General features: G+C 42.3%; 2 protein-coding genes across 2 annotated transcripts; both read right to left on the bottom strand.

Annotated features, from left to right (window-relative positions):
* Positions 1 to 436: 436 nt before the first annotated feature.
* LOC143326429 (protein-serine O-palmitoleoyltransferase porcupine-like) lies at positions 437 to 7,692 on the bottom strand. Its single transcript, XM_076739934.1, has 15 exons — positions 7,561 to 7,692; positions 6,602 to 6,744; positions 6,299 to 6,491; positions 6,140 to 6,183; positions 5,812 to 5,993; positions 5,585 to 5,715; positions 5,454 to 5,474; positions 5,151 to 5,165; positions 4,920 to 5,045; positions 4,726 to 4,826; positions 4,526 to 4,602; positions 4,356 to 4,419; positions 4,065 to 4,150; positions 2,763 to 2,873; positions 437 to 2,228 (listed from the first exon to the last, which is right to left on the bottom strand). The coding sequence occupies exons 2-15, from the start codon at positions 6,735 to 6,737 to the stop codon at positions 2,127 to 2,129; spliced, it is 1,389 nt and encodes a 462-aa protein (XP_076596049.1). The 5' UTR covers positions 6,738 to 6,744; positions 7,561 to 7,692; the 3' UTR covers positions 437 to 2,126.
* A 1,538-nt stretch (positions 7,693 to 9,230) lies between these two features.
* On the bottom strand, positions 9,231 to 13,047 carry LOC143326480 (uncharacterized). Its single transcript, XM_076740039.1, has 4 exons — positions 12,549 to 13,047; positions 12,348 to 12,441; positions 11,563 to 11,704; positions 9,231 to 11,433 (listed from the first exon to the last, which is right to left on the bottom strand). The coding sequence occupies exons 1-4, from the start codon at positions 12,745 to 12,747 to the stop codon at positions 10,375 to 10,377; spliced, it is 1,494 nt and encodes a 497-aa protein (XP_076596154.1). The 5' UTR covers positions 12,748 to 13,047; the 3' UTR covers positions 9,231 to 10,374.
* Between the last annotated feature and the right edge of the window lie 1,785 nt (positions 13,048 to 14,832).

The following is a 14,832-nucleotide window of genomic DNA, read 5'->3' as shown; positions in this document are numbered from 1 at the left end:
ACACTTCCCCCCTGAGCCTGCAGACTGGGCTGTTGTGCGGCCAGTTCCAATACAGCATCTGCTCACCTCTCACAGAGGCAGAAAGTGAACCTGATCTCCATCCATCACCATCTGTTGTTCAACCTCCGTTCCTCCCCCCACCGCCGGCCAACCTGGTTCTGTCCCCTCACCCACACTGTCTCTGGCTTATTGGAGGCTCAGAAATGGAGTCCAGGTTAAACCGGACCATTGCTTTGAGCTTAAAGAGAAGTTTGTCTCCCCTTCCCGATCCTTCCCTCACGCCATGATAAGACTGTCTAACAGTCCAAACATTCTTCTTGTAAATAATCATTCAAATAAACAACAATTTCTTACGGCAGTCCACGTGTGTGTCAGTTGTATTTAAACCAGTCGTTATCCATCTTTTCCCCACACTGAATTAAACAAAGACGGCAATCCAGCTTTCATGTAAAATTTTATAAAAATATCACAGGTGTATCAGTGCCTTCACATTTACAGGGAGAAAAGTTGGCTCAAAGTAAATACCAGAATAATATTTAAAATACTGTACTCGCTGGAATTAGTGGTACTAGATCTGCAGAGACTGAGCACTTGTTCTCAGGCATGAACGAACATTCAGGCTCTAATCTAAAACACTACATCTTAGTCAAGAAGCAAATCCTTTGACGTTCTAGATTTAAGAAAGATACAGACAAAACGTGAACACAATCTGATACAGACGCTCGTTTGATTCTTTCATCAGGTGATCATCATTTACAGAAAAGCATCATTAAAAGCAGCAGTGTGATAAAAAATCTGTACTTAAGGATAAATATTTAATATAGTGTACTGTATCAGTATCATCTAATATGAAATTGGAAGAGAAGGTTAAACATTTCCCCCTACAGTAACACATGTGGAATACCCTGATTCTAAACGTCTCTGTTCAACACTGAAGCGTGTTTCAAATGCTCACAAATACTAATAAGATCTTCTCTAAGGAAAAGCAAATAGTTCAATTTAATGGAAATTATCGAAGTAACACAAAACTAAATACAAACACTATCAGGAAGTTTCACCACAAAAATGAATTCATAGACTTGCTGATTCATTTTCTAGATTCACATAATTAATGGCGACATTATAATTGCTGCCTGTGCTCTTTTCATTCAAAAGTAAACCCTTTGTTGTCTTACACATGCTCAAGAGACAAGCTCTGTTCAAGCAGAAGACTGGTGATATTTATCTTATTGCCAACATGGAAAGACCAAAACAATAAATTGATTTTACTAACGTGTGTTGTCTCTGTAGCTGAAGCCTTGTGTGTCTTATTTTTCATAGATTTCCATTGTTGTCCAAAATGTGTCAATGAGCCACTGTTGCATGTTCCTTCATTACAATGAACATGAGCACTAGTTTGTTTCAGTGCCACATACACCATCCTGCTGCTGTTTAGAGCATGAAATGGGTATTAATCCGCTAAAAATGTTAGCTAAAAACTACAGTATTCAGTGTAAGCCTATGGACTGGGATTGGCTGAGAGCCACAGGACAAGCTGGGGAAGTCAGAAAGTACTGAGGGATGGCCGGACTGGTGAATTGTTGCCTTTGGTCTTTAGGGATTTGCGGCAAACAAGAAAAATATCACCGGCCTTATCGTTCAAACCTAAACGTACGATTGTAAAACACTCGAGGCGAAAGGAAACCACATCTGGGAGACATCTGCCGCAGTCAATGCTGAAACCTAGATAATGGGCTCTATCATGTGTCCACAGAAAGGAGCAGCCGATCTCCACCATGCTGATAGGTATTGATTGTGACTCGCAGTGAGACATCGGTAACTGCTGTCACAACGTGAGGGCCTGACAACTGCGGCTCAGATAAAAAGGATGCGATATGGAGAAGAGGAGGGAGGAGCGGGCTATCATTTCATGGATATCAAAACTAGTCCCCAGCAGGTTAGATTAATAGATTACCCAGCCAACATGCGGCGCAACCTGAACACTGCGTGTTGGTTTATTGTTGTATACAGATTGATTCAGTTCTCTTCGGTCTGATGCAGAATAAAGTCACAGTGCAGAAGTGGAGAACGAGCCTTACAAATCTCATTATTGCTTCCTTTACCTTCTCTGTTTCTGTCTCTTATCATTAGAGAATGAGGCGGTACAATATCCAGCATCCAAATGTGACCCAGTGGCTTGTCCAGCTCAGCTCTGACCACTTCTGAATGGTATGATGCGTTATATCGTCCTGTAGGGGGCAGTACAAGCTACGTCAGCTCAATGGGACAATGGACATGCACAAGCCTTTACTTACTTTTACCTTTCATAAAAAAAAAAACATTTCATCGTGCATTTGTTCTTACTTCATGAACAAATTTAGAAAACGCATATACACAAATGGAATTATATGGCTGCACACTCCCCTCCTATAAATACCACAGCTAAGGTTCCATTCCTATATTGCATTTCACGTGTCCATACGTCACATGGTGTGCTGTACATTTCATGAGGAGAGGGTATAATTTTACATTCGTCTATTCTGTACACACGACATCTAAGTCCATCTTGGAAGAGGGATCCGTCCTCTGTGGATGTTCACGAGCTTTCTTTCATTTCACCCCATGAAAGGCTTTTTTTTTCCTGCAGATACAATGTGTCGTAGGCTGTACAGATTGTAAAAGCCCCTTGAGGTAAATTTATGATATTGGGCTTTATAAATAAAACTGATTTGAGTGGTCTAAATATAGCTGCTTGTATTCTTCTAAACATGGTGTGCCCTCACCTCATCCTCCTCCATGTAGTCCACACTGGAGTTGAACACAGAGCCCAGGTACGTCAGGTGGAGTATTGCCAATGCGCTGAATGCTATATTAATCATATACACCCATAGCCCCTGCAGAGAGAGAGACAAGGCATCAAGTAAGAAGAATGACTCAATATTAATATGTGGGGCTATTTTCTCTTAAAGGTCCTGAAAACCTATTCTCTCTCTGTCAGCTTCTTCCTCAGTCTTGATGAAGATCTGCTAAGTATTTGACTGTTAAACTCCTACTTCTTCGATCAAACTTTCATTTTGACTGTCGCACATGCAGTAATGAATATTCAGTGTCATGGAGAAAGGTCTGAAAGCACATTTTCAAGAGCTTTTTACGCATCACTGTCCAAAATGTGATGGGAACGATCAGCACTTTGTTGCAGTCCATGCAGTCTGCTTCTTGGCATAAATCATTACTCCCCCTCCCCGCTGCTCTTGATGTGTGTAACCAATATAACATAAGGGATTTTTGCCGGGCGCCTTGCCAGTAAACTCCCAAAATATATCAACTGACAGAGCAAGGCGAACCATGGGGGCTGCTGTATTTTAACTGCTGCAGATGTTGTTTTTTTTTCTGCCATTAAAACCTCATGTCCGCGCTACTTTAGTAACACATAAAAACAGCTTTTTAATGATTAGATCATTTCTTGTGTTCTCTAATATGATGCCTGCTGAGGAAGTTTATTAGTATTATTATTATTATTACTATAGGGTACATTAAAGGGAAAAATACTTTGTTTAGTTTTTATATTATAAATGAGTGCAGAGCAAAGATGGAGAGTGCATTTTTTTCTGAATGCTAACTACACCAGACGAGCTACTAGGTAGGCACCCTTTGAGCACCTCCTGCTCTGAAAGGAAGTGCCAGCAATGCCGGTGCAGTGGCCATTTGCACACATAAACTAGTTGGAAGAAGACCAGAATATGCATAAAACATGTAGCAAACACCATAGGCCTGTGCAGCATCAGGCGTTAGTTGAACATGTATTAATAAATTACAAAACAGAAAAGAAAATTAACTACAACTGAACAGAAATGAAAATAAAAACAATAAACTCTTTATGCGGAGTTGAGCTAACAGACTCTAGCTTAAACATGGAGCATACGTACATCTAACTCCCTGCAAGACGGCAATTAAGCGTGTTCTTCAAAATGTCTGTTTCTTTATTATTCGCACAAACCTGAAGAGCAGACTGCAGATCTGAAATGACAGGTCATAAAGACCCCTCTCTCAAAGAAAAACAGAAGGAGGAGAAAGGTGCATATTACCTTTTTGTTCCTGTGAGTGCAGTTTGGCTGACATTTCTTTGACAGCACACAGGCATTAAAAATGGCTGCAAGCCTCTTCCGCAACACTGAAACACAAAACAAGACCAAAGCATTAAAATGAAGCCAGAGGAAGAGTTCCTTTCCGACCATAAGAGGTAAATTACAGCCACTGCAGTGAACAGAAACAGTGTGTTATAGCGGGTGCAATTAACCATTACTGCAAAGCTAAGCACCTTCTCTAAATGGAAAGGTTCTAATGTGGAAAAGAGACAACATTAGGCAGACTCTCACCGTGCTCAATGTACGTGATGAACCCGAGAGATATCAGCACTGCACCCAGGTGAAAACTCAAACCCTACCAGACACAAGAGTTAGAGTCAAAACAATCCACTTGTTCAAACAGACACACAACAGTACGGCGGACGAGGTATAATTGCTTCTGTATGTAAGACAGCACTCACATGCAGAAGGGCGCTGGCTGTATAGGTCACCATGACGGCAGAGAACGTCCCAAATTTGAGAGCGCTCTTAAAAACATCTGTGGGACGAGAGCATCAGCTTGCCTCAGAGTGTCTGCTTAAATGAGCCATTATCATGCCGCTCGTAATGAGCAAAAAACAGCTGCTGCCATCAAGCAATCACTGTTTAGATCATAACTCACAGGTGTGCAGAAAGCAAGACATGGGCAGATTCCACGACGTCACCACCTCCACCATCGACCGGGGGAACTCTATTTTCAGAGGCTTGGATACGGTCATATCCCTGCAGAGCAGAAGGTAAAGGGGAAGGGGGCTTTTTAAAGATGTGAATACAGAGAAACACTCTTCACGCTAATCCTGCACGTGCAATTCTGACCATTTGAGGTTGTCCTTCTCCTCGGTGAAGCCAGCCCCAGCCAGAGTGGTGGTGGTCTCGCTCAAATAACCCACAAAGTAATTGCTGAAGTGGAAAGACATCGCGTTCTCATAGGCCAGCAACCACCTAATGTGATGACATTAAGCGAGGAGGAAAGAGACGGACATTACATTCCAATTTTAGGTTAAAATCGAACTGAATGAATTAATTATTACGTACTAAAAGACATACTTAGCCGGTGTTCCTCTGAGAAGCAAAAGAATGGAGAGAGAGAAGGCCCAGCAGTTAATATTAGTGACACATTAAAGTCATGTAAATGTTTCATTGACTTGATGAAATATGTCTCGCCACGTTTCTAAAGATGATGAAATGGGTGTGGTAAATGAGAGGGCGAGACGCGCTTCCTGGTGTGGTGTGTGCAGGTGTGCAGGTGAAGGTGCTGCACAAATGTAAACAGGAAATAAGAATGCATTAAGGAACACAAAATACACGGAGGGCGTGCCTACACTGTGGAAATCAGCATCAGTTAATTACCTGATCTTCCTCCTCTTTTTGCTGCGAACAAAGCACCACAACAGAAGATGAGATTTAAGCCGTAAGCGATCCGAGTCACAGGATAAACAGGGATTTTGATTTGTTTACGAGCACCTTTGTGCTGCTCTCACCTTCGCAGCAGCTTGTCTCCATACACCGGTATGAAATAAGGGAAGAGGTAGGGCGCAACACAATTGGAAATAACAAGGCAGACCTGGCTCTTCACCCAGCTAACAGACACTTTAAAAAGCCAAGAAAAGCTCTGAGGAGAAGAAAGAGGCAAAGATTTGAACAGTTAGCAGCTCGTCTCAGGATAAATCTTTTAAATAATCCTTCCATTCTCCTGCATCACACTTACTAGCTTACGTCCTTCTAAAGCTTCTTTGTAGCTGTTGAAGCTGATCCAGGGACCGAAGATGACTGTGCCCACAAAGTAAATATAGCCCATGAACTCAATGGGTGAGGGTACACTGGTCACAACCCCTCTGTCCAAGTCGAAGGCCAGAGAGATGGCTTTCATGGCGACCACCATCTGTGAACCTGGACATTAGCAGCAGCACTTAAACAGTCACTAGATTCCAACATAAAAGTGTCATCAACGCTCACAAACCGAGAACAATCACATTTATCGCTTTCGTCTAGCAGAAATGTGTCAAATGCTGCTTCAGAAAAGATGGCTGGCCTACCTCTCATCTTGTGCCAGTTGGTGGTGTCCATCATGTGCAGCTCTCTGGTAAAATCAGATAGGAATAGTTTCAGTTTTGATGCGGTACTCGCAGCAAATTAAGCGTCACTGTGACCAGACTTGATGTGTGCAGCCGGGCCGTCAGGCATCGCTCTCTTACCCCAGCAGCAGGTAGATGAGCACAGTGATGGAGAGGAAGGTGCCTCGGATGGTGGAGTGGCGGCACAGGAAGAGGAAGAGGTAGCAGAGAAGGCTGAGAAGGACCACCCAGATCATGTGAAGCTCAAAGAACAGGTAGAGAGTGTAGAAGCCTCCCGCCACTGTGCCCAGGTGTTTCACGAAAGAGGGGAGGCCTGACATAGCAAGAAAAAAGAGAAATAAAGGACAGGTGATTATGATGAGGTAAGCGATATGAAGGGCGAACAGCACTGAGTGGGCACAAAAAAAAAAACTGGACTCTCACCCAACATCCAGAGAAGCCGACACAGCAGGCAGATAACCAGCAGCTGCCATACCTGCTCCAGGCCCTGCTGAGCTGTGGGCAGCAGGCAGCCATGAGCAAGCTCCTGGAAAAACTTCTGCCGGCTGAACGCTCCCATCACTAGACTTAAAAGACAGAGGGAAGGCGAACACTGCGTGTTTACAGCGACGAACAACAGAATCTGCATCACCAGAGTCGGCATGTACTGGACTGAATGTATCTGTGGATATTATGTGTAAGTACAACATGTGAGCTGCACTTAAGCACAGACTGCTGCCTAAATCACACACTGTCAACACACACACACACACACACACACACACACACACACACACACACACACACACACACACACAACCTCAAACTTCAAATCCCAGCATGCACAGCACCTCACTACAAATCTGTGCAAATCCGTAGGTTAGCTGTTAGAGTTTCGGTGCTGACAATTAAATAAATTCACGCTCATTTTTGCATAATAATTCATAATTTGATTGTCTAACAAATGCATCGCACCGGATCTATGGGAATGATGATGTGCATGAAATCTGAAAGCCTGAAGACGTAAGACGATAAAATAGTCCTCAGTGTTGGTGTATTGAATACTTATTTGCAGGGCAGAGCGCGCGGAATAGTACACACATGCAATCCTGCAAGGCATGCTCTCTCCGCAATGCAGTCGACCAAGGGGGGATGAGTTGACTCACAGCTGCCTTCCTACAACCGCTGCATGAACAGGAGGCCTGCAGTCTGTGCGACTTGCAAGAAAGCGGAGCATCTTTTATTGATTTATGCGGGAAAGCTGCTAAAGGTCGCTTCACCTCGCCAGCGGGATTTACAGTTCTGCCACCAACGTATTTGAGAGCAGTTCCCCAGCCCCCACGCAGGAAACAGCTAACTGGACGCCCCGGGGATATCAGTTTGTTTTCCAGTAGTAAACTTACCCTTTGAGAGCAGCAGCTGGAGCGTCCTCCCCGCGTTCCTACCCAGCTGCTTTCCGTCCCTTTACAGGCAGCTGAGCGTGTGCGCCGCCGCTGTGTTTTAAGCACGCTCGGTCCAGATGCTGCTTATCTGGATGACTCCCATTGTCACAGCATCAGCACCACTTGCCTGTCGTCGAAGCAGCGGAGACGTGTCAGCCAATCGCCGCTGCCGTTCGCCATAAGCGACAGCCACAGCGGCCAATCAGAATCATCGCCCTCCATTACCGGCGCCCTCTCACCAATAGGATGCGTACAGCGTGCAGATGGTATCAGACCGGAGACGGTCAACTCTCATCTGGCTCGGAGATGCGGTACAAGAGGTTTTAGAGTGATGAACTGTGTGTATGATACATAAAATCAACGAAGAACTTAACCTTATTTCTCCAAATTTAACAACAGAAACCAATTTATATTTATGCATCTGTGATAATGAAAATGTATAAAACTGAATCTCATGTAAGTCTGTTAAAACCACAGTTGTGTCCAGTGAGCTTGTTAAAACTAATTCTATGCAATGTAAGCCCTTAAGTGTTAATGTGCTGTGACTAATGCCTTTATTCATGTTTTTTTTTTTTTTTTAATTTATTTTATTTGCTAATGCTTTATAGCCCCTAACAAGAACATGTGGTTTGCCAGGTAGGTTGTGAAAATGCCCTTCAGCTGTTGTTTCTCCTCCTCAATAATTTAGGTTAATGGGTTTTACTTCTTAATAACTAACCACTTCTGCAGTTAGAAATATTAACCAAGTCACTGATAAAGGATCGTGAGTTCTCAAGCTCTGCTGGCTGTTCCAAAGTCCAGGTTCAAGACTAAAGGTGACCAAGCTCCTCAGCTCTGGAGCTCCCTGCCTGAGATTCAGGGTATCACTGACATCTTTTAAATCATTAAAAGCAAATGATTTATTAACAGTTAATAAAGCTTCATCACGACTGTTTATAAAGTGTGGCTTATTAGAAAGTGGTATTGTTACTAAAAAGCATTAAGAAAACATATTTTTTAACTTCAGAATAATCATTATGACATGTGCAACCATATAAACCTTTTACTCATATTTGGTTACATGTAGGTTGTACATGTCGACAAACAGCCTCTTTTAGTCTTATTTCTAAACCGTGGTGTAGCAGTTGAAGTAAAAGTGCCCTTTGGGAACCAGAACTGAATTTAGTGACAAAAGGGCCCAAAGAATGAAGGCTTGAAGGCACCTTATTGTTATTGTACTGTGGGCTTTTTTTCTGCAATGGGATTGTGCTGCAGCTCCCAGAACAAGCTGGCCATTTTAATGCAATATGACACACTGATAAGAGGTCGGTCCAAGACAAGCAGGCAGACAGTTTTGGGTCAATTTAACAATCCCTCTAGTGCCACCATCAGGACAAATCTGACAAATCCTTTTTAGCCTGTAAATCTTTGCCCCCCCCCAGACTGTATTTCAATCAGACATGTCCCACAGGTTTTTCTTGCATCTCTTGTTAATGTGTCCAAGTGAGACTGAGATTTGGACAAACTGCAGCGAGTTACTACAAATGTAATAACTAACTTAACTTAGTTAACTTACACTTAGTGTATCATAATTTGGAATTTCGTTTGGTTGAAATGGAGGTATTAAAGTAGCACAGGCCTGAGGCAAAGACGACATTTTGGAAAAGTTTATTAAAAATAAATTCATTGAATGTGGTGACTGAAACTCATATAAAGTTGATTTAAAAAAACACAAACACAAGATAACCAGCAAGCTGGTGTGTCAGTGCATCCACTGAAGCACACAGTCCAGTAATAATGCAAAATGTTTGACTTGTCTTCCTTCCCGGAGTCGTGGGGGTCAGTGTCAGCTACAGGACAGCAGATCTGCAGCAGGCAGGAAACTACTGTCTTGTTAACTTAGCGTTTCACAGGATAGATAGAAAAGCACGTCTCTGAAAGGCAGTTTCCTCACTCAGTACTCTCTGCTCACTCTGTCTTCTGCCACGTCACATTTAAGTGCACACAAGCCAACTCAAAAAATGTAGTACTTGCATATTCAAAATACAGGAATTACTACAGTTTTCCTGTATAAACATAGAGAAAATCATAACGTCTACAATAAAAAACAAACTATAAACAGCGGACTGTGTGGTTCCTGGTTACTGAGGTAGATGGGAATTCTTTTCAGATATGATGCTATAATGATTATCATGAGATCATTTATAGCAATGTGCATTTGCACAGAGACTGAGCTGATGACTACCTCACAAACTGCTGAGTACAGGCGATAATCTGCAGTTTAAATACCACCTGGTGCACCGTTTTACATTTTGGGTCAGTTACAGATGCTTCTTAACTTCCTGTTCAGTGTCTAACAGTGGACAAACAAAGTTCACCACATTCAAAGTGACAGCATCCTAAATACAAGTTTGGCTTACTGAATAAAAATAGCAGCATTATGAGTTCAGTGACTTTCCCTAAAATATACCAGTGTGTTGAACCAGATTAGGCCTAACTGCCAAGGAAAACAGGCACTGAGGAATGTGTGCAGCAGTCAATTCAGTGTACATTTATCAAAGGAACGTTAAACAGAAAGTGACAACTTCATGCCATACAGACGGCACATGTGACATACTGGCAGTAGAATGAGCCCAAATGAGCTCGTGTTTTAGCTGTAGTATCTACATAATGTCTTATTAGCTTCATGATAAAAGTAAACACTACAGCTGAGGCAAATGGGGCCAATAAATTGTAGTGAAACAATGTGCAGGATTCAGTTTGTTTCAGTTTGTGATAAATCCCCCGCTGTTCATATCAGAGCACAATCTCCAGGTCATAAGCAATCCTTTCCTTTTTGATGTTCTCAACGCTTCGCTCTTCTGGAGGAGTCAGCGACAGCTCGCATTGCTCCTCCTTCACAACAGTCTTCATGACACCTGTTGGCTTGCTTAAAATGTAGTCATAATTTCTGGTAACCTGAAGCAAAGCCGAGGTGAGGTACTGTGGTGAAAACATCTTTAACGAGGATGGGAGCTCTGGATGTTGGGGGAGATTCGGCTGAATGATGGCTGCAGGGTAGTTGTTCCTTGAGTCGCTGGGTCCTGGTGGGCGTGAGTGTGGCACAGACAAAGGTTTCAACTCTGGAAAAGGCATATTTGGTAAGATTCTTCTGTATGAGGCTGGAGGTAAGTCGTTATGGATCTTTGATAAAGGTCCAGGGTTTGAGGTAGCAGGCAAAAAAGTCTGCGCAGTAGTATTCAGAAAAGGTTTTACAGTCGTGGTGTTCTGAGGATCACAATCCTGCTCAGCAGTCTGGTTTACTTCAGGATTCTCCACCAGATCGTCTTCTGGCTCAATGATGAAGGAGTCCTGTGCAGACTCTGACTGTGGCAGGAATACAATGTGGTTATGACGTCGACAGAAGAGTACCCCGCACTTGCTGCACTTCCTGCCGTCTTTGACATGCAGCAGTTTATGGCGCTTGAGGTTATGACTTGTAGTGAAGGATCGATCGCACATGTTGCACGGAAAGGAAGGCTCATGCACACGCTGGTGCTCAGTGAAATCTGCCTGACTTGAATAGAGCTTTCCACAAATTTCACAGATAAATACCCTTTCTTCTTCATGCAGCTGTTTGTGTATGACAAGCTGTGATGCATCGGTGAAGGTCTGCTTGCACACCTCACACCGATACTCACCTGGTGGCGTAAATACAGATTTTAGGAGCACAAAGGGACTCATTTTGTCAAGTGTTGGGATGCCTTCTGGTACTTTAAATGATGGTGGTGCCTTGTTCGGGCTGGATGTTGTTTCTGACTTGATTAGTCTGGTTTCATGTTCAGTCTCAGCCTCTTCAGTCAATGTTTCCTCTTCCTAGGAAACACACACACAGAAGAAATCCTTCCAAGTAAACCTTTCTGTCTTCTATACATCTAAACATAAAATAAAGTGACTTTATGTTTTCTAAAAGCAAAAGATTTAGAAATAACAAGTGGCTGCTACCTTTATCACTGATGGAGATGATGGTGCCTCTGTTTCTTCCATCAAAACAGACGACTGGAGATCCACAGGAGGATCAGCTCTCGGTGGAGTTGTTATTCCCACCTTGGCTGTACGGCGCCGCCTTTTTCTACGACCATAACTCCTTTGGAAAAAAAATACACATATATGTACTCGTCAAAGTGGAGTAGGAAAGGGCTACACTTTTCCAACTCAATAAAGATGGTGACCGTTAAGAATTTGTGGTGTGAGAAACGTTAATGTGGCAGGACTGTGACAATACACTGAGAGGTTGAAGTAGCGCTGTAATATTATCCATAAACAGTCAAGTTTATTTACCAAATGTTTAGAATGGCACAGATATAACCTAAAGACACACTGTTTGCACAGCTTGTAAACAGTAACAATGCTTATTTGTTTTATATGGAAGAGAACCTCACACTGTAGTGAAGTGACCATATGTACAGTGTGTGTGTGTGTGTGTGTGTGTGTGTAAGTGACTGACAATATATAGTTTATATTTAACATTATATATAGTCTATATATTAATTGTCTAGCAATCCACAAATCAATAATTCAACTAACTGGCAGCATAAGCTAAGATTTCATCATGTTTTGTTCTAGCTAGTTTGCTAACATTAGCTAGACAGCACTATGCTAAGCTAGCCCCAGTCTCATGTATTACTATGTCAGTATGAGAGGCACAAACTGGGGCTAGCGCACTGCACGTCCCCAGAGATGAAATCTTAACTAAGTTATCTAGCTAACAACATGAAATCACATCTTACCATTTTACTTTTTTCTTGGGGTTCGGGGTCTGTTTGGCGCATGTAAACACAGAAGGCACAAAGTCGGGATCGTCATGGTTCATGGACGCCTCTCCTTAAAAAGACAATATGCACGCAAGATTTTAGGCAACCTCGGAATTAGCTACACCTAATCTTCCACCAAGTCTATCAAACTCGAAAATAAAAGCGTGGCTATCTTACCCGATATAAAATGAGCGCCACAAATACGAGCATTTCCTCCGAGTCCCTTGGTGCTGCCGTTCACTTGTTCGATCGCTTCTAGCCATAAACGTCTCCGGTTGGCCTGAAACGGCCGATATCCAGACGGTATTCTGTAAAATTTGAGTTGGCTGGTTGACGAATGTCGATTTTTACAGCCAGACACGCAGCAAGCCGACATTTTAGTTTAAAACAGTTGGTGTTCAGTGTTTAGCTTCGGTTGAGGAAGTTATCAGCAGCAACAAACTACTTCCGTTGCCAAGACGCGCGCGCAGCCTCCTGAAGCTGGCTTTATGACTGTTTGTGTTAAACGGTTCATGTCCTCTCGTCTTCTGTCATCTCTTGTCGGTCTAAATCCGTTATATGCTGTTTTCGATTAAAAACAATGTCGGTCGATTGTTGCTGGGTATTAATCCAGGCAAAACAACAGCGTAGAAGAGAGCTTTATTACGGCTGTGCGTCTCCCTCTGTGTGGCACACTGACCGTCACATGGCTCACTGAGGACCCCTGCTGGCCGGTGATACACCCAACTCTGTGATCCATCACATTTAATAACCCGAATAACTGCAAATGTTTTATCACCCGTTATCAAAGAAACACATTTACAATTCTGTTAAATTGATTATAAATGTGGCAGCAAAATTGAACAAATAAGCAAGATTTTAAGTTACAGAACACACGCCTTCATTCTTCATTTCATTCTTTCAGAAGTAGTTTCACATAATGTGTGTGTGTGTGTGTGTGTGTGTGTGTGTGTGTGTGTGTGTGTGTGCGCGCGCGCGCGCGCGTGTGTCGCACGCGCTCTGAAATTAGCACCAGATCAATGTGTTTCATTTGTCAGCACTCAAGAAGTGGAGTGTCCTTGGTCGTCTCAACAAAGGTTTTTCTGACATAATTTCCAATAATCAGTGAAGCAAACTCACATACATAGTCAAGGGCACTTTGAAACATAAAGCACTTGAACATTCAAGGGTTTCCTCTGCAGGGCCACACCTAAAACACATTCCTAATAGTCCCACGGCAGCTGTGGCCTCTGTCTTGTGACCATTAACAAACCACACAGAGGAGACAGTAATTAGGACAGGGGCTCATGCTGTGTGAGGTACACTGCGCTCTTCTCTACAGCTTGTAATACCTGGCCACATGTTAATATTTCCTCTGCTGTCTTGGGTGTATTTGTGTGGCCCATTATGCAGTAGATGTTGCTTTATCTCTGTCTAAAAAAAGAATCTCTTGCCTGTTTTTAGTTTTTATATTCCCACCTGCCATGTTAGCCTTCCTGTTCTGTCTTTATATTCAGCAGATTGATTCCAGTTGTCACAAAATAAATCTGCCCTTGAATTTAGTTTAAAACACTGTTATGCATATATAGTTGCTTTCTGAAGTAAAACCTTTTAAAGACACATCAAGGATGCTCCCTTCTCGGTTATTATTATATATATATATATTATACATACAAATTGGCCTTCTGACAACAGCTTTAGGATGCTTTTAGCGTTCTCCTTCTCACCCTTCCATGGTTAATTAATAAGGAATAAACCAGAAATTAATTAGCAAACAGCTAACAATTAATCTCGAATTACTCAGAATGGAGGATCAAAGTAATGCAGTGAGAACTAATCATGAAATAATGATGCATCCTTAGTTAAAACTGTAATGCACTACCTTAATTGGTGGGGCAACAAACAGCTGATATGTACATGATATTAGTCTCTGGTTATCAACTGACTGAGAGTTAATCAGGGATGCTGCATAAAAAAACTGAACATTATACGCATGGAGAGATACATGCAGATATCTAGCAAATCATAGACACTGGTTGTTTAACATAGTAGCAGTCTGCAGTCAGTAGGAGCCCATTTGCTCCTACTGAAATCTTTAAAAAACAGCATACAAACATACAGTTTTATCTAAAAAAAAAAAAAGGTAATTTCTTGAACCAGCTGGGGACTTTTGTTTATAGCAGAAGATGCTTAAATATGGGTAAATTGAGTATTTGTTGGGGAACATTTCTACTGTGGTTTTGGCTTTCTTGTGAGTATTTATTGCCCAGCATGGACTCAAAATAAACTATAGTACCCACGTTCATAGTTATGACACCCGCTGCTGTGGTGTGGCTCACTGATGTGTTTTTAATAATGTGTTTTTCAGAGCTGGAGGTCTACGGCACAGAGGATTTACATGTTTTTGTCTTTGTTTTGGGCTTTCCATTGGGTTTGTTGATACTAAGAAAAATGAAGAACACTCTTGTACTTATCTGTGTCA

Source organism: Chaetodon auriga, chromosome 10 (assembly GCF_051107435.1).
Source record: "Chaetodon auriga isolate fChaAug3 chromosome 10, fChaAug3.hap1, whole genome shotgun sequence".
NCBI lineage: Eukaryota > Metazoa > Chordata > Actinopteri > Chaetodontiformes > Chaetodontidae > Chaetodon > Chaetodon auriga.
Note: the sequence above shows the minus strand (reverse complement) of the source record. Positions and strands in the feature narration are given on the sequence as shown.

Coding starts and splice junctions, on each gene's coding strand:
- LOC143326429 (XM_076739934.1), bottom strand. CDS start 6,737: ATGGGAGCGTTCAGCCGGCAGAAGTTTTTCCAGGAGCTTGCTCATGGC. Junction 5,475..5,584: donor GGAGACAAGCTGCTGCGAAG/GTGAGAGCAGCA, acceptor CTTTGTTCGCAG/CAAAAAGAGGAGGAAGATCA. Junction 4,827..4,919: donor GAGAAGGACAACCTCAAATG/GTCAGAATTGCA, acceptor TCTGCTCTGCAG/GGATATGACCGTATCCAAGC.
- LOC143326480 (XM_076740039.1), bottom strand. CDS start 12,747: ATGTCGGCTTGCTGCGTGTCTGGCTGTAAAAATCGACATTCGTCAACC. Junction 12,442..12,548: donor TGGCGCTCATTTTATATCGG/GTAAGATAGCCA, acceptor TGTCTTTTTAAG/GAGAGGCGTCCATGAACCAT. Junction 11,705..12,347: donor CCCAAGAAAAAAGTAAAATG/GTAAGATGTGAT, acceptor TTTTTTCCAAAG/GAGTTATGGTCGTAGAAAAA.